The sequence below is a fragment of the Trypanosoma theileri genome, assembly GCF_002087225.1.
Source record: "Trypanosoma theileri isolate Edinburgh chromosome Unknown TM35_Tth_21_V1, whole genome shotgun sequence".
NCBI classification, from domain to species: Eukaryota; Euglenozoa; class Kinetoplastea; order Trypanosomatida; family Trypanosomatidae; genus Trypanosoma; species Trypanosoma theileri.
This window is the reverse complement of record NW_021639863.1, coordinates 343,540-365,819: the sequence shown is the minus strand read 5'-3', so window position 1 is coordinate 365,819 and position 22,280 is coordinate 343,540. Positions and strand designations below refer to the sequence as shown.

At 37.3% G+C, this 22,280-nt stretch overlaps 12 protein-coding genes across 12 annotated transcripts; all 12 read right to left on the bottom strand.

Moving 5' to 3' along the window:
- Positions 1–266: 266 nt before the first annotated feature.
- Positions 267–566, bottom strand: TM35_000212360 (10 kDa heat shock protein; the record flags this gene model as incomplete). The annotated part of the gene is made up of 1 exon (XM_029027086.1): positions 267–566. The coding sequence occupies one exon, from the start codon at positions 564–566 to the stop codon at positions 267–269; it is 300 nt and encodes a 99-aa protein (XP_028881696.1).
- Positions 567–914: 348 nt separating this feature from the next.
- Positions 915–2,156, bottom strand: TM35_000212350 (uncharacterized protein; the record flags this gene model as incomplete). Its single annotated transcript, XM_029027085.1, has 1 exon — positions 915–2,156. One exon carries the CDS (start codon positions 2,154–2,156, stop codon positions 915–917), a length of 1,242 nt encoding a protein of 413 aa, XP_028881695.1.
- A 473-nt stretch (positions 2,157–2,629) lies between these two features.
- TM35_000212340 (10 kDa heat shock protein) lies at positions 2,630–2,929 on the bottom strand (the record flags this gene model as incomplete). The annotated part of the gene is made up of 1 exon (XM_029027084.1): positions 2,630–2,929. The coding sequence occupies one exon, from the start codon at positions 2,927–2,929 to the stop codon at positions 2,630–2,632; it is 300 nt and encodes a 99-aa protein (XP_028881694.1).
- A 305-nt stretch (positions 2,930–3,234) lies between these two features.
- TM35_000212330 (uncharacterized protein) lies at positions 3,235–4,305 on the bottom strand (the record flags this gene model as incomplete). The annotated part of the gene is made up of 1 exon (XM_029027083.1): positions 3,235–4,305. The coding sequence occupies one exon, from the start codon at positions 4,303–4,305 to the stop codon at positions 3,235–3,237; it is 1,071 nt and encodes a 356-aa protein (XP_028881693.1).
- Positions 4,306–4,743: 438 nt separating this feature from the next.
- TM35_000212320 (10 kDa heat shock protein) lies at positions 4,744–5,043 on the bottom strand (the record flags this gene model as incomplete). The annotated part of the gene is made up of 1 exon (XM_029027082.1): positions 4,744–5,043. One exon carries the CDS (start codon positions 5,041–5,043, stop codon positions 4,744–4,746), a length of 300 nt encoding a protein of 99 aa, XP_028881692.1.
- Positions 5,044–5,583: 540 nt separating this feature from the next.
- On the bottom strand, positions 5,584–9,690 carry TM35_000212310 (uncharacterized protein; the record flags this gene model as incomplete). Its single annotated transcript, XM_029027081.1, has 1 exon — positions 5,584–9,690. One exon carries the CDS (start codon positions 9,688–9,690, stop codon positions 5,584–5,586), a length of 4,107 nt encoding a protein of 1,368 aa, XP_028881691.1.
- A 1,234-nt stretch (positions 9,691–10,924) lies between these two features.
- TM35_000212300 (putative protein disulfide isomerase) lies at positions 10,925–12,073 on the bottom strand (the record flags this gene model as incomplete). Its single annotated transcript, XM_029027080.1, has 1 exon — positions 10,925–12,073. One exon carries the CDS (start codon positions 12,071–12,073, stop codon positions 10,925–10,927), a length of 1,149 nt encoding a protein of 382 aa, XP_028881690.1.
- A 1,193-nt stretch (positions 12,074–13,266) lies between these two features.
- Positions 13,267–13,770, bottom strand: TM35_000212290 (protein disulfide isomerase; the record flags this gene model as incomplete). The annotated part of the gene is made up of 1 exon (XM_029027079.1): positions 13,267–13,770. The coding sequence occupies one exon, from the start codon at positions 13,768–13,770 to the stop codon at positions 13,267–13,269; it is 504 nt and encodes a 167-aa protein (XP_028881689.1).
- Positions 13,771–14,693: 923 nt separating this feature from the next.
- On the bottom strand, positions 14,694–15,446 carry TM35_000212280 (C15orf24 protein; the record flags this gene model as incomplete). The annotated part of the gene is made up of 1 exon (XM_029027078.1): positions 14,694–15,446. The coding sequence occupies one exon, from the start codon at positions 15,444–15,446 to the stop codon at positions 14,694–14,696; it is 753 nt and encodes a 250-aa protein (XP_028881688.1).
- A 707-nt stretch (positions 15,447–16,153) lies between these two features.
- TM35_000212270 (putative Qc-SNARE protein) lies at positions 16,154–16,879 on the bottom strand (the record flags this gene model as incomplete). The annotated part of the gene is made up of 1 exon (XM_029027077.1): positions 16,154–16,879. One exon carries the CDS (start codon positions 16,877–16,879, stop codon positions 16,154–16,156), a length of 726 nt encoding a protein of 241 aa, XP_028881687.1.
- A 635-nt stretch (positions 16,880–17,514) lies between these two features.
- On the bottom strand, positions 17,515–19,914 carry TM35_000212260 (putative oxysterol-binding protein; the record flags this gene model as incomplete). Its single annotated transcript, XM_029027076.1, has 1 exon — positions 17,515–19,914. One exon carries the CDS (start codon positions 19,912–19,914, stop codon positions 17,515–17,517), a length of 2,400 nt encoding a protein of 799 aa, XP_028881686.1.
- Positions 19,915–20,348: 434 nt separating this feature from the next.
- Positions 20,349–21,470, bottom strand: TM35_000212250 (uncharacterized protein; the record flags this gene model as incomplete). The annotated part of the gene is made up of 1 exon (XM_029027075.1): positions 20,349–21,470. The coding sequence occupies one exon, from the start codon at positions 21,468–21,470 to the stop codon at positions 20,349–20,351; it is 1,122 nt and encodes a 373-aa protein (XP_028881685.1).
- Between the last annotated feature and the right edge of the window lie 810 nt (positions 21,471–22,280).

Here is a 22,280-nt window from a genome sequence, read left to right as displayed (position 1 = left end):
AAAAAAAAAAAAAAAAAAAAGAGAACCCATCAAAGAAATAATCAACCAAGAAGCAAACATGCCACGAGAAAGAAGACGGTTATTTCACATTCAATGGAAACAGAAAACAAGTGTCTACAAAAACAAAAAGAAATATATTATTATTTCAATCTGTGTACCCTTATAGTAACAATAATAATAATAATAAATCAATAAATAATACCCTATGTGAGGCCCTATACGCGTGTAAAGACGCCACACAGTTCAGATCGGTATCTTTTTTTTTTTTACTGCAGCACACCAAGGAGGGAGTCTTCATTGTAGAGGAAGAACTCCTCGCCCTCCACCTTCACACTGTTGCCGCCAAACTCGGGCAGCAGCACGGTGTCGTTCACCTTCACGGTGGGCGTCCAGTCCTTTGAGGCCGCGGCGACGGCGACCACCGTGCCCTCGTTGACTTTGCCGGCAATCTGCTCGGGGATCAGCACGCCGGCCTTCGTCTGCTTCGCCGGCATCGTGCGCCGCACCAACACACGCTGGCCGAGCGGCTGCAGCTTCTTCAGCGCGGGAACAGTAGCACGGAACATGGACACTTGAAATGTAAAATGTGGGTTTGTTTGTTAGAACGAAAGTGTATAGTGGCTTGTGTGTTTTAGTGTGATTGTTACCTTGGGTCCCATTACAAGTAAGACAAGTAAGCAAAACAAAGAAAAAAAAAGGAAGAAAAAAAGGAGGGAAAAAGAATAGTACAGTCTATTGAAGCAAGAAGAAAGATTATTTAAATGATAAGAACTAGAGAGAGGTAAAAGAGTCCCTTACAGAAAAAGATTTCACGGTATTAAAACGATAGGCAGAAGGGTGAAAAAAAAAAGCAATACTTGGGTATACCACCCTCTAGAAAAACAATAACAGTACAAAACGTAAACTCTTCCCGTTTACATCATAAGAAGAGCACGAAGAAGAGCAAAAAATGCACCACCATTTAAGTAGAACATTCCATCCTCTTCTTTAATAACGATATGGGTCATAGACTTGTCTAAATCTACTATTCCTCTCTCAATATGGTCATCTTCGTCATTTGGTTGACTCGCTAGAAAAGCACAAATTCGAGCTACTTCCATCTCTGTCCAGTCAAGAAAGCCGTGAGCACGGAGAACGGTAATGAGACGTGAGAGACGTACAAGTCCTACACCTTCTATATCTGCCACATGATGGAGATGCTCAGGAAGGATAGGATTACGGCGCCAAGCTTCGCGAAGTTTACGTCCTGTTGCTCGAGGAGCAGAAAGAAGAGTCCCTTGTTGCATTTCTTTTCGCATAGCATCCAATACTCTAGAGCCAGCACTAAAATAATTGTTCATATCATATAATTCATTCCTGTTTGCAGAAGGTGATTTCTGTTGGGATGTAGAAGGGGAAGCTGCAGCACCAACGTATGAAATAGGGGAAACACTCTCACGTCTTAAGGGTGATGTGAAAGTATTAGTCTTCATTGCTTTATCAGCAGTGTTTGCAGGAGCATCATCTTGCAGTAGAGACCATACCTGATTTAACCGTTCTCGTGAAGCAGCAATTTCACGCTTTAGAGATTTCAGTGATTCAGTCTGCATAAAAGGTTTTTCCTGCATCGTATAATTAGCAGGATATTCTTTTCCTCCAGACTCCACCATGCCAACATCTCTAGCAGGAGTAATCTTCTTACCATCATTATTGTTCACCACTACAGAAGGTGGTATTTCTGCAGATGGGAAAGTCTTTGTAGAGACTCGAGTTGAATTATTTATTTGCCGTTTATCATCATCATTATCATTATCATCTTTATTGGGGCCAATGCGATAACGGTTGTACTGTGCAGCTTGAATCAATGACGTCTTCTCATCTACAGATATTGCATCTACCCCACCATCACCCCAATCTGTTGAAAAGGCAAGCAACATCGGATGATCCTTCATCAGATCCCCACCATAGTCCCAGACGCTGTAATCTACTAATACCACCCCAGACTCATTCTGAGAAGTAGAAGCGGGAATACAAACTTTACTAGTAGGAACTGCACAAACATTAACAGTATCCCTCATATTTCCACTAGTAGAGAGATTATCCTTGTAGAAGTTTATCAGCTGGCATGGACCTTCACTCTGATCGACATAACTTATCGCATCAGCTCTAAAATTCATTACCTTAAAATAAAAAATTATGCACAAATATAATTTTTTATTCGATACATTAAGAAAAGGCAAAAAAAAAACCTGAGAGAAAATCCAAAAAAAGAAAAAGGAAAAACAAACAAAAATATTCAACAAGCAGATCCATCATGAGAAAAATTTATCTCATATGGAAAAAAAAAAAAACGGAACCGCAGTACAGATAGCAACAAATAGTATCAAAACGAAAATAAGTGGTTTAATGTGGCAAGGGCTTCGAGTTCACCACACTCTCAGTGGACGGTTCACTAACGCAAACACACTCATTAGACCTGCAGACACCAAACACCGCTGTGACCATTTATAAACAATAATAATCATAAAATAATAATAATAATATCATTAACAACAACAATAATAATAATAAATCAATAAATAATACCCTATGTGAGGCCCTATACGCGTGTAAAGACGCCACACAGTTCAGATCGGTATCTTTTTTTTTTTTACTGCAGCACACCAAGGAGGGAGTCCTCATTGTAGAGGAAGAACTCCTCGCCCTCCACCTTCACACTGTTGCCGCCAAACTCGGGCAGCAGCACGGTGTCGTTCACCTTCACGGTGGGCGTCCAGTCCTTTGAGGCCGCGGCGACGGCGACCACCGTGCCCTCGTTGACTTTGCCGGCAATCTGCTCGGGGATCAGCACGCCGGCCTTCGTCTGCTTCGCCGGCATCGTGCGCCGCACCAACACACGCTGGCCGAGCGGCTGCAGCTTCCTCAGCGCGGGAACAGTAGCACGGAACATGGACACTTGAAATGTAAAATGTGGGTTTGTTTGTTACAACGAAAGTGTATAGTGGCTTGTGTGTTTTAGTGTGATTGTTACCTTGGGTCCCATCACACAAGTAAGCAAAGAAAGAAAAAAAAGGAAGAAAAAAAGGAGGGAAAAAGAATAGTACAGTCTATTGAAGCAAGAAGAAAGATTATTCAAATGATAAGAACTAGAGAGAGGTAAAAGAGTCCCTTACAGATAACAATAATCAAAAAAAAAAAAAAAACATAATTAAGCAATATTAATATTTATTAAAAAAGGAAAGCGGTCGAGCACAGTTAGCACCAAACAAATAGCTTCCCAACAACTGCAATAAATGGAGTTCCGTTATTATTGGGCAATCCATGTCCAACATAACATAACTCTGCCAATTTACCTTTTCTGTTACCCACTGAAGAAGCAATAACTGTATCCCTTGATTCTTCATCTCGAAAAAACAATGCCACCGATGCACCCACATGAGACATTGGAATTTCTTGAATATAGTCAATGCGTAGACGACGAATAAGCAGATCTCCTATGATCGGTTCAACCCCGTCATCCAGCAAACGAGGAAATATGGTTGTTTCATCTGCACAAGCAGAACGAAAAGTATTGATAATCAACTGTATCATAGCAATTTGATTAACATGTTTATTAAAATCAATATCGGTTTCACGTAGTTTGAATTTTCGAGTATATGATATAGAAAGAGGATCCACACTGGAATGAGAGGGAAGATTATCTACAATACGGCAACAGGAGGCATCTGTAAATAAACCAGGAATATTAAGCATATCTCGCACATTTAATCGTTCAGCCTTTGGGAAAGGAGTCGGTGGATTATGCTTATTCATCGTTTCTCGTAAAAGTTTAGCTCGTCTTTCTGGAATTTGTGATGGTTTTCGTGTAGTTTTAGAAACCGTTACTCCTGTAACTCTAAAGACACCAAGAGGTTCTTTTCTATCTTCTTTTCCTGCTTCATAGTAATAGAGTTTACCATAGATACCATAGCTGCTTGTGCCCACAAAAGATACCCAAAACTGTCCCCAGAAGAACATAGAGGCCGGTGTAATCTCCGCATGAAACTCCGGCACTTCTTTACACAACTCGGCTTCCACACCAGCAAAAAACACCGTTACATCATCTTTGGCAACGGCGTAGCCTTCATCAAAGGCCTCCAGATGAGATTGAGAATTAAAAGGTTTTCCATGATCAAAGCACCAACCATGTTCCATCGCAAAACGCATACTGAAATTCGCCAGACGGTTCACTGTGGAGACGTCTACATTATTGTGCTGAAGTGGTACAAAAGGACTTACAGGGACATGATAAGTGATAGCTGATCCATCCTCACCAAGCTTAAACATAATAAATCACGTCAATATATATATAAAAAAAAAAATCTTTTTTTCTTTTTTTTTCCTCCTCACAAGAAGAATGTATATATAAACTCCTTTCAGGAATGTTCACAAACGTGTACCGTTCTTAAAATATAGAAACACAATACATACTTAAAACAAAAGAAAAAAGGAAAAAAGGAAAAAACAATAATAATCAACCAAGAAGCAAACATGCCACAAGAAAGAAGACGGTTATTTCACACTCAATGGAAACAGAAAACAAGTGTCTACAAAAACAAAAAGAAAACACATCCATTAATAAATATAATAATAATAATATCATTAACAACAATAATAATAATAATAATAATAATAATAATAATAAATCAATAAATAATACCCTATGTGAGGCCCTATACGCGTGTAAAGACGCCACACAGTTCAGATCGGTATCTTTTTTTTTCTTTACTGCAGCACACCAAGGAGGGAGTCCTCATTGTAGAGGAAGAACTCCTCGCCCTCCACCTTCACACTGTTGCCGCCAAACTCGGGCAGCAGCACGGTGTCGTTCACCTTCACGGTGGGCGTCCAGTCCTTTGAGGCCGCGGCGACGGCGACCACCGTGCCCTCGTTGACTTTGCCGGCAATCTGCTCGGGGATCAGCACGCCGGCCTTCGTCTGCTTCGCCGGCATCGTGCGCCGCACCAACACACGCTGGCCGAGCGGCTGCAGCTTCCTCAGCGCGGGAACAGTAGCACGGAACATGGACACTTGAAATGTAAAATGTGGGTTTGTTTGTTAGAACGAAAGTGTATGTTTTTTTTTTTCTTTTTTTTTTGTCACCTTAGTTTTCTTTTAATAGTAATAGTGATTGTTGTGATTGTGTCCATGATGCATACGTGCATATTTAATAAGCAGAAACACAAAGAAAAAATGTGTGAGAGAGAGAGAAAGAGAGAAAAAAGAGAAAAGAGAAAAGAGAAAAGAGAGAAAAGAGATTAAAAGAACAGTCTTCTTTTTCTTTTCCCTTTTAAAGAAGAGGAAAATTACATTATATAGTAAGGTACTTAAATTTATTTCTTCTATTCTTTATTGTATAAAAACGAAATTTATACTTTTATGGGGGAAAAAGAAAGAATTGATATTTATACATTTGTAGTCCTCACCCCATCGCCAAAACGAAATAGTGATGAGAAAAAAAAAAGATAATAATAATAATAATAATAATAATAATAATAATAATAATAATAATAATAATAATAATAATAATAAAACATGTACAATTACAGTTTTCACCATAATTGGTTAGGCTGAAGTTGCTGTGTTACGTTTTACATGGGAACTAATGTCCGGTAGATAGAGAGACTGTGGTAAATAGTCTTTACTCTCATGAAGGAATTTGATAAACTCATACTGAACTTGACGTGTAAAAGCATTCTTTTGCGCTGTTAGTTCTTCTAAATAAATTTTACGATTTTCTTCACTCATAGAAGTTTGTTGTTTCATATCACGTAGTGCACGAGCTTTCATTTTTACCACTTCCTCATTAGTACGCATTCTATCACGTAATTCCCGGTAAAACCGAATAAAACGATCGTAGAATATAAATTGTAATTTTGGTGTTCGAAGATATTTCATAAGATTAAGACCTGAAGAAGAAGATTTTGATGATGATGAAGAAGAAGTTGTATTTTGATTTTCATTACTTTCCTTTTCACTTTCATTTTGTACACGTGCCTCATTATAACGGTATAAAAGATTCAATAAAGATTGTGGCATACCAACAAGACATATATAGTGATGAATTTCCGGTTGACTATTACCAAAATACACAACGGCATCAATATAATGGGTTTGTTCATTTACATAAATAACAAAAAGGTCCTGTTCTGGTAAATGAACGTTTTCTCCTTCTGTTGTGGATAAAGGAATGGGATTAAGTTCCATTTGACTTGTCACAATTGGTTTATTATCCACAATACTGGAATAACACAATCGCAGACATTGACTTGGATCAAAGGCCACACATCGACAACAAAAGAAAGTGTAATCCCCAGGAAGACGAATACGACTCACAAGAGGAGATTTATACACCGGCAATTTCTGTCGTAATGCCTCTACACCGCGAGCATTATATTCATTTGGTGGTAAAGTGCTATGTGTAGATCGTAGATCTGGACCTCGACTTCCATTCTCTTCTAATACTTTCGTGTATAGATTCTGAGCAGCAAGCATTTTATCATCCTTGTCATCCAATTCCTCAAGATTGGGATCAATAAACTCTTCAAAGCCAAGAACTCCAAGCATAACTTCTGCTAAACTCATACCAACATCACGTGCGTTGAAATCATCAAAGCTCGGTGTTGTACCATAACGACGTGTAAACATTGCCACTGGTCCAGCAGCGTATACACGTTTATCGGTTGTACGGTAATTGGCTTCTACAATAACTCGACCATCAAATACAATAGATCGTCTATTAAGTGTAGAAAGTACATGACTATCAATATCCTTGTCTTCACAACATACAATAAGGCTGCAACTTAATTCAACAGAATTTGAAACACCACCACCACCACCACCAACATTATTATTGTTATTATTATTATTATTATTGTTGTTGTTACTGTTATTATTGTTACTGCTGTGATCATCCGTAGGGGATGGTACGGGTGAAATGACCACAGTTGTCAGTGCAGTCCCATCATCATCGTATTCCATGCGAGTAACATGATAACCACGTAATGTATTCGTACCAAGTGAATTCCACATTTTTTCTATACAATCAAAAGCATCCTTATCAAGAAAAGGATTTGTTACCTCAGGACTCACTACAACAATACGTTGTGGTGAAAATCCAAGATTAACAATAGATGTCGCAACGGCAAAAGCATCTATTCCAGATCCATAAACAATAATATTACTTATATTTTGTGGATTACGATCCAATTCATGTAAGTGTTGTCGTAGTCTCTCCACTGCACATTCTCCAGAGAGTGCAAGGGTTCCTAATGCGGAGAATCCACGTGATTGCTGTAATGATGGTTGTTGCATTCGACAAATAGAAGGAGAAACCACATATTGTCTACCTGTAGTGAGAATAACATAATCGTAGGGTTCATACGTGCCATCATCTACACTCACAAACCGCAGCGATGGATCCACATCCACAACAGATCCCTGCACCACACGAATAGGAGTTCCCACCACAAGTCCCATATGTTCTCTTTCCAACATTTCCATTCGATCTTCCGCCCACAAGTGCGGCTGTTGATTGGGGTGGGATGGAATACCATCAGTGGAGATGAGCACAATGTTGGTAAAGCACGCATACGGCACAGAGAGAAGACGGTAAATAAATCCCAATGCGGTAGATCCAGCCCCAACGACAATCACACGTGTATGAATGAGTTTCTTACGATCCCCAAGTAAACGACGGGTGACCAAGAAAAGACAACCAAGTGCCGCTACATCTTTTCCATCAAATACATCATAACTACTCGTATTGGAATTACCATTTGTGATACTCACACGTCTTAATTTCTCCTGCACTCGTCGAGGTGGAGCAGCTGACATTTGGCGTAATAGCGGCACAAATGGAGAGGCATGACTGTCGCCCAACACAAGTGCCACTTCACATCCAGTATATCGTAAAAGTTCACGAACAAAGAATTGAACATGACAACGGTAAACCGCCTTTACATAGAAACTACGAATTAAAATACCAGGCATTTCCGATCGATAAAATTTTCGTCTTCCTTCTTCAGGGGTTAGCGTAATATCGGTTGCACTGTAATCTCGTGGTTTCTCTGTGTAATAATTTACAAAAACATCAAGATCATAATTAGCACGTAGAGAATACATTTCATCCACTGTAGTTCGTCTCACAGATGCCACACCAACAAGATGAACAGTATTTCTATCATTCCCATAACGAGTACGTGAAGTAAGGGCATAGGCCGATGCTTTTAATGTTTCCGGATCTTTTTCTGATATATTCTCTCCATCCACATTACTTACAATAGAGATATCTTCTAATAAAGCTGCGATATGAGGTTGAGAAAAATCACTTAATGGTTCTTCAAGAAAGGAAGAAATACGTTCCACATCTTCTGTTTTACTTACTGTTTCTACCTTTACAGAATCTAAAGTATATCGGCTTGTAATCCATAATCCCTCAGGTGGAGGTATCAAATCTCCTTTCGCATTACGTGGTTGATATTTTCGTAAAGGAACATTTTCAAACTGTCTTAAAAAGGGTGGTTCTTCCATCGCATAGGGAAGTTGAATCATTGCAAATTCCACATAAGGAAAGTGTTGAAAAATAAATGGTATGAATTGCATAGCACATAATGCATAATCAGGATCCATTTGAAAAAAGTAAATTTTTACTATATTTGGTGTATCTGATATATTTACACCTTTTCCACTTCTTTTATTATTCCAAACAGGACGAAATTTACCAAAAGTCTCAGTTGCATATTGTCGTAATACCATTTGTTGATTTTCTATAGTTGCTTCTAAACACATAAGACCAACCGTACGGTGAGTTATAGCATCTTCAGCTATAATAACCTTATGAAAAGGGTCTTGATCTTTTAATATTTCATCTAGATAGAATTCATCTGGTAAAGCTGTAATAAGACCATTACCTTCTAGTAATTCTGGAACAAAATCATCATAATCTTCCATAATACCCAAACGTAGATTTAATTGGGGTAATACATTTGATGATATTATATGTAATGCAGATCCTTTAAATAAACAATTTGTAATAGGAATAGAATCCCTTCCAAAACTCTCCAATTGTGGATAAGAACAATCAGATGGAAAAGCTATTAAAATATGCTTCGTAGATGGAGAATTATTAAGTGCTGTAGCTAATAATTCCTGTAAAACATCTTCCTCTTTATACATAAATAAAAGTAACTTTCTCTCCATTTCAATCTCCGCATCATCATCTGGATTAGGAACTCCCACCTGAAATGCACTGGAAGGTGGGGCAAGAACAGATTTTACCCAAAGTGTATTATAGGTTGAAATTTGAATCTCATCCTTATTATCACTATTACTATTACCACTACTATTACTACTATGGCTATCATTATAACTCTTACGATCACCACATTGTAATGTTTGTTCCCATGAATCCGATGGAATAGAAGAAAATTGCGGTACATCATCTAAACAAATAAATCCTGCTACTTTTCCAGTAATCGTAGATATCGCCGTAATACAAATAACAGATCGTTCAATTAAACAGGCAAATTCAGCTTCCGTTTTCCATGGAAACAGTGTAGTTGGTGGAATACATGGTCTAACACTTCCCAGTCGTGTGAGTCGTGAGATGCCAAGAGCGTCACTTACACGACTGCGCCTTAATGTCATGTGAATATTAGGCGCCTGAGCCATTTTTTCTTTTTTCTTTCTTTGTTCTCTTCAATTACAACCACTTGTTTTCTTTATATATTTCTTTTACTTCTTCTTCTTTAGGTGTTATTAATTCTTCTTCTTGTTCTATTTTTTGATGTTGATTGTTTTGACGGTACTTGCGTAATTGTGGAAGCTCCTTGAAAGTCAGACCCCCACCCCCTCTAGTAATAATAAAATAAAAATAAAAAAACATTAAAGGAGAAGAATAAATCAAAAAATAATAAAAATAAAGAAAAAAAAAAGAGGAAGGAAATAACAAAATAATAAACGAGTCATAATGTAGACGTAAACATTTATTATATCTCTCCTATTCTCCACCCGTGTGTATGTATATATCTTTTCTTTTTTTTTTTCTCAGAAATAACAATATTCAAAGAAGAACCTTGAAGAAACAAGAAAAAAAAAGAGCAGACACACATACGCAGAGAGAGATTTGCGCAAATTACTCTTTTTTTCCTGCAACGACCGTAGCAAAAGGAAGGAAGCAAAAAAAAAAAAAGAGTTTCAAGCAAATAAGCATAATATCAACGCTCTTTCTTTCATATTTATAAATATAAATATATATATATATCCCCTCCGTTCTGGTTTCTTCGTTTTTTTTCTTTCTTTCCTCTTCATCCTTTTCTGTAAGCCTCCCCCTTATCATTTTTTTTCTTTGTTTCCTTTTTTTTCCCCTTCTGAGTGTTTGTTTGCCCCTATGCACGTTTGCTTTGTCAATAATATTCTAATTCCTTCTTCTCGACCGTAAAGATAGAAGCCAAGAAGGAGGGAAAGGGCAAAATAACATGAAAAAAACAAATGACAATCATAAAGACAAATAAGAAAAAAAAAAACAGCGAGAATGAGTGAGTGAGTGAGTGAGTGAGTGATTGAGTGAGAGTCACGAATACATGAGAATGAATCAAGAGAAAAGCCGCACAAAAATCTTTCCTGCCTCTCTCTTTTCTTTCATCCTTTTCTTTTCTCTCTCCCTTTCTCTCTCTCTCTCTCTCTCGTCTATCTTACATACAAGCAGAGAATCTCACTCAAGGCAAACATATATATATATATATATATATATATACCTTTCCATCATTTCTTTGCTAGTATTTTTTCCCACTTGTGAATCCATACATAGAGATATATATTTTTTTCTTTTCTCTTTCAGCAAGGGTGAAAAAAGGATGGGTGTAAAAAAAAAAAATGTCACTATCTTTTTTTTTTTTGTTTTTCTTTACAGTTCCTTTATGGATCTGAGAATATTGGCACGAATGGTCATGGCATCACGTTTCGCAGCACTTACACTACCCTGTAGTATACGCTGAAGACGTGCCAACTCCTTATCAACGAATTCCTCACCTGATTCCAATACTTTTTCATTGATACGATGATATTGTTTAGCGGACTCTCCAGTTAATTCATTTGCTTTTTCCTTAACCTGCTCAAAGAGTTTCTTTTTCTCTTCTTCTGATTTTTTTCCTGAAATCATATCTCGTAAAAGAGCTGAGATATCCAAATAAACACCAAACGATTTGTTAAGTTCGCCAGAAGAGAGACGATCTTTCCCTGTGTTTTCATTAATATAGGTAACAAGAGATTCCAAATCACGTTCCTCATTATAGTACATGGGTTCCTGTTTCTTTCCCTTTGGGAGGAAAACAAGTGTTGGGAAACCATCCACCTTGTAACGATATCGTACAGCTGCATTATCAGAATCATCTGCGTTTAACTTTGCAATCACGAGATCTGGCTCATCCTTAAACACAGTTGCCAAACGTTCATAAATGGGATGTAAATTCTTACAGTGCCCACACCAGGGTGCGTAAAACATCACAAACGCATGTTTAGAAGGATCCATCGCAACCGCATCAAAGTTAGATTGATCCAATTCCCTCGCATAGGAGTGTTCCCGCGGTAAGGCAAGATTAAGACCAGAAACCTTTCCATTCAAAAAGGAAACAAACGACTCTGCACTTCTGCTACCCGAATACGACTCCGGTGTGGTTGATCCCGCCGCGAAGAACAAGAGTGTGGGATATCCCCCGACATTAAATCGCGTGGCGAGATCGCGTTGCTGGGTCGCATCCACCTTCGCCACCACGACGCGTTCCGTCGCCCCTGCGGCCTTCACCGCCTGCCCGAGCCGCGCGTACTCCGGCGCCATGTTCTTGCAGTGGCCGCACCACGGCGCGTAGAACTCGACGAGGGCGGGGGCCGATTTGCCGACGTGCGCCTCGAAGTTGGCGCTGGTGAGATCGAGCACGCCGTCCATCGCGGCGCCGGGGTCCTCAGCGGTGGCCACGGAGGCCAATAAGAAGAATAATAATAATAATAATAATAATAATCGTAGAGGTGTGGGATATGAAGAGAGAGAAGGAGACATTTGGAGGGATGGAGTGGTAAGGGGGTACCGCTTTCTTATCGTTCTTTTTTTTTTTTTTTTTTTTTTTTTTTTTTAGAATCCTGTTCTTTTTTTTTTTATTGTCTTGTTTGTTCGTTCCTATTGTTTATAAATGTTCAGTATAATGGAGAGTATGCTCTTTATATACATATATGTTGGTTGTGGGGAGAGAAAAAGAGAGAAAGAAAAAAAAAAAAAACAATATATACATATAAAATAAGTATCGTTCTTTAATTATCTTATATTATTGTTTAAAACAGTAAACCAAAGAGAACGAATAATAATAAAAATAATGATAACAATAATAATAATAATAGCAATCATCATTATCTTTACCACTATAATGGTGGAAGTTCATACCAGTCATATCATCCCCTTCTTGAATCATATAAAATACAAATATGTTTATTCATTGCTATTGACCATTTGTTGTTTTTGCTTTATTTTTCTTGTTTTACCCGGTCAAACTAAACGATGAATTGGAAACAGATAATAAGAGAGACAAGAAAAAAAAAAAAAAAAAAAAAAAAACACGATGAACAGTAAAAAGTTTTTAGGTTGATAGTCACGATGTTGACACAGAACATAAATCCATATCACTCTATCAGTTGCCTAATGATTTACTTTGGTTTAAACCATCATACGTATATCTGGATTTGCAAATTATCTACAAGGAAAGAAAGGAGCCGAGCCAACCTCTATACTAGCAGTATCAATAACCACAAATAACTTTTCTCTTCTTTCCACCTTTGCCTCCAGAGGTAAATAAAATAGAAACATAAATACATTATTGACTTTCCTTTTTCTTTTTTCTTTTCTTTTCTTTGCGGTGGTATTACTGTCAATTTCCTCCCCGTCAATACTCCAGAACAGGTACAAGAAGCGGATGATCAATAATTTAAACACACAAACAAATAGTATAACCACCAAAAACACCGGGATATTAAAAAAAAAAAAAAAAAAAAAAAAAAAAACGAGGAAACAACCAGAGAATTACAACAAGTAAAAAAAAAAAATACATAGAAAAAGGGAAAAAAAAAACAAGTGGAATTTATTCTCAGTCAAGGAAAAACGGCCCATATTATTATTTCAGAATACTCACCACTTGCAATCCTTATTGCAGGAATACTTCTACAAATATATATATATATATATTTATACAGAGAGAGTCTTTCTCACACCACAGATTTTTTCAAAAAATTGAATATATCATCCGCCTTGTTACTTCCAGTGTACTCCTTTCCAGTCTTTTGATGCGGTGGGACCAAATAGAGTGTTGGATATCCAGCGATCGCAAACCCAGTATTGGCTTTATTCGCCCGAGTGCCATCCATCTTCGCCAACACAACCTTCTCACGCAGTGTGGTATCATTCTGTACACGCATGGAAAGATCTGTATATTCTGGTACAAATCTCTGACAATAATCACACCAGGTGGCATAGAACTCTATCAACACATATGTAGACTGTCCAATCACGCTATAAAAATTGTAAGCATCCAATTCCACCACTCCCTTTATTAAAGCACCTGGACCTTCAGTGGGATAATCAATACTTCCGCCTTGAATGCGCATAGTAATAACAAGTATTCCCAATAGCATCACAATTGCAATAACAATGCCCAGTAAAAGACTGCGGATTTCACGCTTTTGACCGCGAGCATTTACTATTGAAACCATTTTTTCTTCTTTTTCTTTTTTCCCTTTTAACAGCTTATTTATTTTTCTCTTCGTTTTGTCTCCGGACTACTTCTGCGTTATTTATTATATTAATTTGCTTTTATTTTGTTTCCTTTGCGTTTTCTCTTTTCACTATTTGTTCCTTTTATTTTTTTTTTTGTCTTTATTCCTTTATACTTCAAAAATTGGGAACTGTCCTCTTTTGTCGTCGTTTTACGTGGCTAAACAACTCTTTGTCGTGTCAACTCCAATATACAAAGAAAGAAAAAAAAAAAAAAAAAAAAAAACGGCAAAAAGAGAAAAACAAAAGAGAGAGAGAGAGAGAGAGAAAGGAAACAGAGAAAAACAACTTTCTGTTAGATATTAAGAAAAAAAAAATATATTTANCGTTTTACGTGGCTAAACAACTCTTTGTCGTGACAAAAACAAAATAAAAAAAAAAAAGAAAAAAAAAAAAAAAAAAAAACGGCAAAAAGAGAAAAACAAAAGAGAGAGAGAGAGAGAGAGAAAGGAAACAGAGAAAAACAACTTTCTGTTAGATATTAAGAAAAAAAAAATATATTTATCTGAAACTACATATGTTTTAAGGGGTCTATATATATATATATATATATATATATAGATGATCTTGTGTGCATGTGTGAGTCAGTCAAACAGGAAAAGAAAAATAAATAAATAACAGCATGTACCAAATTATACGCTGCTCTTTCTGATCGTCGTTATCACTGTCGTTGTAGTAGTAGTAGTAGTGATTCTCTTTTTTCCATTGTCATTTTCTTGCTGTTTTTTTTTTTTTTTTCCTCACTTCATCCATTCTTCATTTCTTTATCCCTTTTTCTTTCTTTCTTTCTCTCCGTGTGAATGTATGTATATATCCTTCACTTCTTTTTCTCCTTCTTTTTGCTGTTCTCACAATCTCCTATTCACTTGGATTTCTTTTCCTGTTCTCCTGCAGAGGCCGTCACTGCTGGTCGTTTCCTATTATCTTCCACATCCGTTTCTCCAGTGAGTTGTCGACGTAATCGCTGCAATTCCCGTGTAGACTCTTTACGGTCCTCTTCTGGCATTAATTGCGTTAGACCCACCATTGCCATTGATACCATCATCATAATAATCATGGGATTCTTAAAGAAGTCCCACACACTATACTGTTCACGCGGGGTATAGTAAAGATGTACAGAGGCAAAAGGAATAAGTGCAGGTGAAGACTCATCCAAACCCGTTCCCTGAACAGGAGTCATTAACACATCATTTGTGTAGGTGCGAATAACGGGAGTGACCACACCTTGTGAGGTCTTTTGAGTTACATCTACGCGAATATTGGGATACACAAAGTTCGCATATTCCGCATGAAGATAATAGGTACCATAGGGAAGATCATAAATAACAAAGGATCCATCCACTTGTGTGGGTACACGAAAGGAGTGTTGGGCATTACTGAGAACCACTTCTCCTTGTTGGACTCGCCATAGTGGATTCACCGCGTCTGGGTGATTAAAGAAGTTTGGGTGAATTAACAATCGTCCATAGTATGGTACTGTTGAGGTTTCTTCCTCCTGTAATGATTGGGTATTATCACCAGAGACCGTAATCGTAACAGCAGTAAACAGTAAAGCAAAGGCAACAGTGAGTTGAAGGAGAATACCACTACGATACGTCATCGTCACTCTTGTCATTTATATATATATATATATATATATATATATATATATATATAAATGACAGACTAATAAATGGCTTGTTTTTATTTATTATTTCCCTTCTTCTTTTTTTTTCTTTTTTATATCGTTCTTCTTGCTTATTTTACTTTTATTGTTTTCCTTTTTCTTAATGGAAACAAGAAAACAAAAAAAAAGAAATGGAGAGGGGCTGTATAATTCTATAACTCGTTGCGGTTTCTCAACTATTGCAAAGAATAAAGATAAATAACCATAAGAGAAAAAAAGAAAAAAGGAAAAGGGAGAATGAACAAGAAAACAAACAAAAAGAAAATCGCAGTACTGAAAGAACAGAAAAAAAAAAGAAAAACAAACAAAAAAAAAAGAAAAATCCAAGCAAAGAAAATAAGAAAAAAAACTAACATTAGTTGGAATGAAAGAAAGGCAAATATAAAAAAGAGAAAGAAAGAGAGGCAGAATAATAAGCAACAATGCATGAGATAACATATATATATATATATATTGATATCTCTTCTTCCATCCTTCTTTATGTTTTTTTTTTTTGTCTTTCTTCCACACGATTCGCAAAAGCAAAAAAAAAAAAAACTAACAAAAAAAACTATCAAAGGAGTTCTTTTTCTCTCTTTCCTTCTTCTAATTCTTCTTTTTTTTTCGGGTTTATTCCTTTACTCTCCTGTGTATATGTGTGTGTTTGTATTCCAAGTCTACTTGACTACGAACATTATGAGCAAGACGAGTATAACCAACAGCACGACAATACACATAATCTTCTTACTATCACTAGCGGAATCCAACAGTTTCCCCACTTTCTTCATAGCTCCCTCAATATGCATCTGTGCACGAGTCATGCCGCTATCAATATCATCCAACACACGGTCTTGTGTGTGTAACTCATCACTGATGTGCACAGCCGTCTCCTTCACACGCCGTACACCGCCAGCAAGTCGATCCACAGTGACATCATCTTCCTGCATATACCGACGTTGTACATCGTGTTCTTGTTGAAGAAAGTCATTATTCTCCCGCAGTCCAGAGGCGTCGTTGTTGTTTTCAGCTCCTCCCGCCGCTGCCGCTGCCGCACGCCGTTGGCGTTCACGAATAATTTTTACTTTAAGATCGAGTGCCTTCCGTACATCACGCTCCCACGCCCGAGTCTTCTCTGCACGTGCCTGCAGTTCCTCACCGGTGATGGGAAATAACTCTGGATGATTAATAGCGGCATCTAATGCGGCCCGCATGTCTTCTACTTCCTCGTTTGCGGCATCCACGGCATCGCACAACTCATTCTCTGCAATAACGGTGGGCCGTGGGGTTTCACGATAGCGCTGTATTTGCACAAGAAGACTGTTGACAAGTGCCTCCACTTCCTTTTCCATGCGAGGCCATGGATCCTCACCGCGGCGGGTGGTAGAGGAACCACCCCCGTGCATATGGACAGACTGACAGAGAGAAACAAATAAAAGAAAAGAAAAAAGAGAGAAAGATAAGAGAGGAGATTAAAAGATCACTATGAATAGAAAGATGCCTGCAGAGCCTTTTGTGAATACATGAGGGGGGGAGGGTAAAGAAGAAGAAAAAGATGAGAAAATATATAGGAATACTTCAAAACAATAATAATAATCATAATATATATACAGAGAGAGAGAGAGAGAGAGAGAGAAAAAAAAAAAGAAATAAAAGAGATTGGTGAGGCAATTCGCAAATAAAAACAAACAAGGAAGAAATATAATAGACAAAAATCATGTGTTTTTTTTTTTTTGTTTTTTTCTTTTCTTTTATTTCCTCCATCTTTTTTTTTTTTTATTTCATTCTTTTTTTTTTTTGGAGGGTTTAAGAAAGAAAGAAAGAAAGCCAGAAAAGAGAGGATGGCTATAGCAATAAGGAGAAAGAATAACAAAGGCATACACTACAAAGTTCATATACCCTTTGCCTCTTTATCCAAAGTAATTTTTTCTTGTTTTTTTTTTTTTTTTCTCTTCTTTATTCATTGTTTTTTTTATAGTAGTAGTAGTATTAATAATAATAATATGTGATATTCACCCATACATACACCCAATTCCTTGCGCTAACGAAATAACAACTCCCGTCCTGTGAATTCCCAACATTCCTGTTTTCCCAACTCCGCCTCATTCCCAGGTCCAATATGCCCATTCCCAACAAAACGAAAAAACTGCGGTTGGTGTTGTCGTTCTTCTTCCGCCATTTGACGCCGTTCTGCGCGTTGGGCCTCTTCCACGAGGAACTTCGCACGGGCTGCGGCCTCGACATCTCCACGGCGAATTGCCATCGTGACATCTTTCCACACCGCCCGACTTTGTTTGGGGTGTCCACCATCCACCGGACAGGCGTGCGGGCGACGGCAACACATCCCGCGAGTTCTCTGAAAAATATCCGCATCAAAGAGTGGAACTCTCGCCGTTGTTGTTGGTATTATTATTTTTTCACGTACATTGTCCCTCTCTCTTCCGGGGATGGTGTTGGTTGGGTGTGTGGGGTACACCGCCCCGTGCCAGACCCCTGCGTACTCCTCCGCCGCAGACATCCCATCCTCTGTGGTGATGGTGGCCACCACTTCATCATATTTCCCGCCGAAGAATCCTTTACGGAGAAACTTTAACGTCGCATTAGTGGAGGAATGACAATCTTTTAATTGTGAGGTTCCGCCAAGTTCAAGGCGTGGGGTGCCGGCAACAACGCCAGAGGCGTAGACATTTGGTAAAGAACAATTATAGGAATATCCAGTTTGGGGAAAACTAACATGTATAGAAGAACAACTAATACTCGCTGCACAATTGATGGAAACTAATTTGCTTTGTGGGATAAATACCCCTTTTACGATAATAATGCCTGGAACTTCAGCGTAAAAAACACTCACAGGTGGACGATGACAAACCTGTTCCGCAATAAAACGCATACATCCCAACGAACTCTTCACATATTGTACAGAAGGATTATTATTATTATTATTACTATTATTTTTATCCTTTGCTATGGTTGTGCATTCAGAGGAATACTCACTTGGTATAATATTTTCAGGCATAGGCGCAGGACATTTACAAAGAAATACTTCACCTAGAATAGGATTATATGGTTTCTTAGAGATTCCTTTGGGTCGCCAGTGATATGCAGCGAGAAACCAACGCAACATTACTCGCATGCGATCTACAGGATGGATAACATTTTCATTACACACGGCAAGAGGTAAGAGTAAATCCCAAGAGACAAACATATCCGAAAGTAATTCTAAAAGAGAACGACTTTCTAAAATATGTACTGGTAGTGTAACAGAACTAAGAGAACGTCCAACTCTTAAAGATTTCAGTACCTGAATAATAATAGCACCTTCAAGACGAAGTGATTTTGCCAACACTTCAAAATGATTATTGCTGTTATCATCCAGTGGATCACATGCAAGACGTTCACATGCAGAGAGGGGAGTTAACATTACTGTGTTATGATCATTCTCATTTCCCTGTGTTCCCATATCATGTATATCATATTTGTTCCTCTTACCTCTCTCATCATCGGAAACATGAAGCATCTCAGTAGTATTAATATTATTATTGTCATTATTATTAATAATAGCAGCAGCAACAGCAGCACTATTACTACTATTACTACTAGTCTCAGCTGCACTCGTTCGCCTTGATATATGTGTGTGTGCTCCAGAGAAAAATCCCATATCATTTCCTGAAGAAGAACAGAGACTTTGAAAATCCGCATCTGTTGGTGTTTGTCCTGATGCTGAAAGATGTGGATCTGATTTACCGAATAGACGATTTAAAAAACCAAAATTCCACCTACTCGTCTCAGATTTAGATTTAAGAATAGAACTCATACTAAACTTTTTATAACCATAACTTTGACTTTGTAAATATTTATTTAATGAGTAATATTCACAACTTGGTTCATCATAATCATCACCACCACCCAATCCTCCTCCTATTGTTGTTGATATTGGAGGAGTTCCTCCTCCTGCTGCTTTTATTGTAGTTTCATACCATTGATTCATATTTATTTTTCCCCCAGTAGCCCCCGCACCGTAACTAATATTAGGAATAATCCCCCGATGTTGTAATTCCTCTGAAATACCAAAGAAAAGTTGTTCAATCGCCACCTGCAATCGACTAATTTCACCCACGCCTATTACTGGATGACGACTGAGTCGCTCAAAACTAACGGGATCCCCCGCAACGACAAGTACATCTTCTGTTAACAACACCGCAAGAGCCGTTACTCGCTCCGCCACCATATATTGAAGGATCAAAACAACAAGAATTATCTCCACTATCATCACCGCAGCTACAATAAAAAGTTTTGAATGACGAATATGAGAAATATTTTCCGGTACAAAGTAGATTACAGACATCAGAACACTCATCATGATAAGAAGAAGAACGGTGGTAATTAACCATAATGGGAAAAAGGCATTTCGTCTTCGTTTGCTCTTGGGTAGAAGTAACATCCTTTTTTTTTTTCCTTTTTTTTTTTTTTATTTGGGTTCAATTCAGATGTGTACAACGCGCACACAAAGTCTAGAAAAAGAACAACTATTGTCTATTAAATATTCCCCCCATACAGTTGAGTATATTTAATATATATATATATATATATATATATATATAATATACTAAACCCAAATACACAGAGACAGAGAAACATATATAAACAAAATAACAAGAAGAATAACAAATAATAGCACAAAACAAAACGAAACACCATAAAATAATAATAACAATAAATAAATAAATAAAGGAAGAGAAACAATAAAAAATAAATAAAAAATACAAGAGCAACTAACGGTTCGTCATTATCTGAAATAGACTTCTCTCTTTTCGTTTCGTACAAAAACAAAAAGAGAAATAATAATAATAAGAAAAAAACAAGACAAAAGCCTTTTCAACAGCCATTCACTCTGGGAGGAAACTTGGACGCCAAATCTGTATTCACACAATCCACAAAACAAGACTGAGGAATTGCATCACTCCCATCAAAATCACACAAATCAAATTCACAACGATCAAACAACACACCACTTCTCTTTTCTCTCTTCTTCCCTGCGGTGGCCGGTGAGGATAATGAAGATCCCCGCAGTACAATGTGAGCAAATCTAAATGAACAGCCTTCAAACCGTACATGGCCTGAACAGCGGAGTTCTTTCATCACACAACCATCAAAGGAACAGTTCACAAATACGGAATCGTGAAATACCGCAGCGTAAAAGACACTTCGTGAAAAGTCCACACTTCTCGCAGATACTGAAAGAAAAGAAACTGTAGAAAAGTCGCATTGACTTAAACATTTTTCCTCCATACACAATCCCCGCAGTGTCCCATCGGAAAGAAGTGCCTTCACATCAGTTCCCGATAGTAATAACTCAGAGGCCGCACGGTTGACTAAAGTTGCCGGAGTTGTCAGAAAGGCACAAACGGCACCGGCGAGGGCTGCAGACATTTCATCTGATCGACTAGACTGCAGTACATCACGCATCGCCCGAGATAAGGAGGACTCCTCAACACTAGAAGCAAGAACATTACTACCATTATTATTATTATTATTATTTTCTTTTTCTTTATTATTATTATTACCACCATCTTGTAATTCTGGTGTTTCTCGCTGGGGAATTATTGGATTCATGGCAAGTTCCATGTAATCCTGAGATGAGAGTTGTGTCATCCATGATTCCCCTTCACTATTATTATTATTATTATTATTATTATTACTATTATTAGAATTACTATCTACGGAGTTATTCTCTGGTAGTGACACAGCGAGGGCGTTGGCTTCATCCTGCAGTAATGCCTCTGAGAGTTGTGCGAGTAATTGGGCCTCTTCTTCTGTCATGTGTGTAAAGGATGGTTTATCTTTATCGCCTGTAGACATCGTCTGTACCCAGCGAGTAGAGGAAGATATACTACTATTAGTAGTAATACTATTAGTATTGGTAGTATTAGTAAAGATATTCATAGTGGTAGAAGCCAGAGAAAGCCTCATACGTGGGAAGAGGAGACGTAACCACATGTACTTTTTAGAGAATTCCCAAATGTTGATGTAAAATACTTCTCTTTTTTTTCTTTTCTTTTCTTGTTATTATTATTAATATGCTTCTTGTCTTCTCAAGAACAATGCATACATTCAATAATAATTAATAATAGTAATAATAATAATGGTTAAGAACACCTTAGAATGACTATTATTATTATTATTATTATTATTATTATTTTTATTATTATTATTATTATTAAATCCCTGATGAGATCTATTTGTGTTCCTCACACGTCAACAAGAAAGGGAAAGGATGAGGGGGAATGAGATGTAAAAACAAAAAAAAAAAGGAAGAAAAAAGAAGAGAAAAACATATATATATATATATATATATATATATATATATATATATAATAAATAAAGAAATGATAAAGAAGAGGAAATCCTGAGTATCAACAAAAAGAAAAAAAAAGAGAATAACAATCAACGAACTTACCGCACATATTTGAAAGGATGCCCGGAATAAATAAATAAATAAATAAAATTTTTAACAGGGAAGGGGGTTAAACGCATATTTGAATCACTATACTTGTACTGCAGAGGACATAAGCTGAAATAGCCACGATTCAACATCTACCAGTCTCAATTTCCTCGTACTCTCATTTAAATAATAATAACAGTAATAATAAATAAATAAATAAATAAATAAATAAATAAATAAATAATAATAATAATAATAATACTATATGTGAGAGCTGAACCGGTAAAACTTCTCACAACAGGGATATCACGCATTCCCACAGACGAATACCAACACACAGATATATATATATATATATATATATA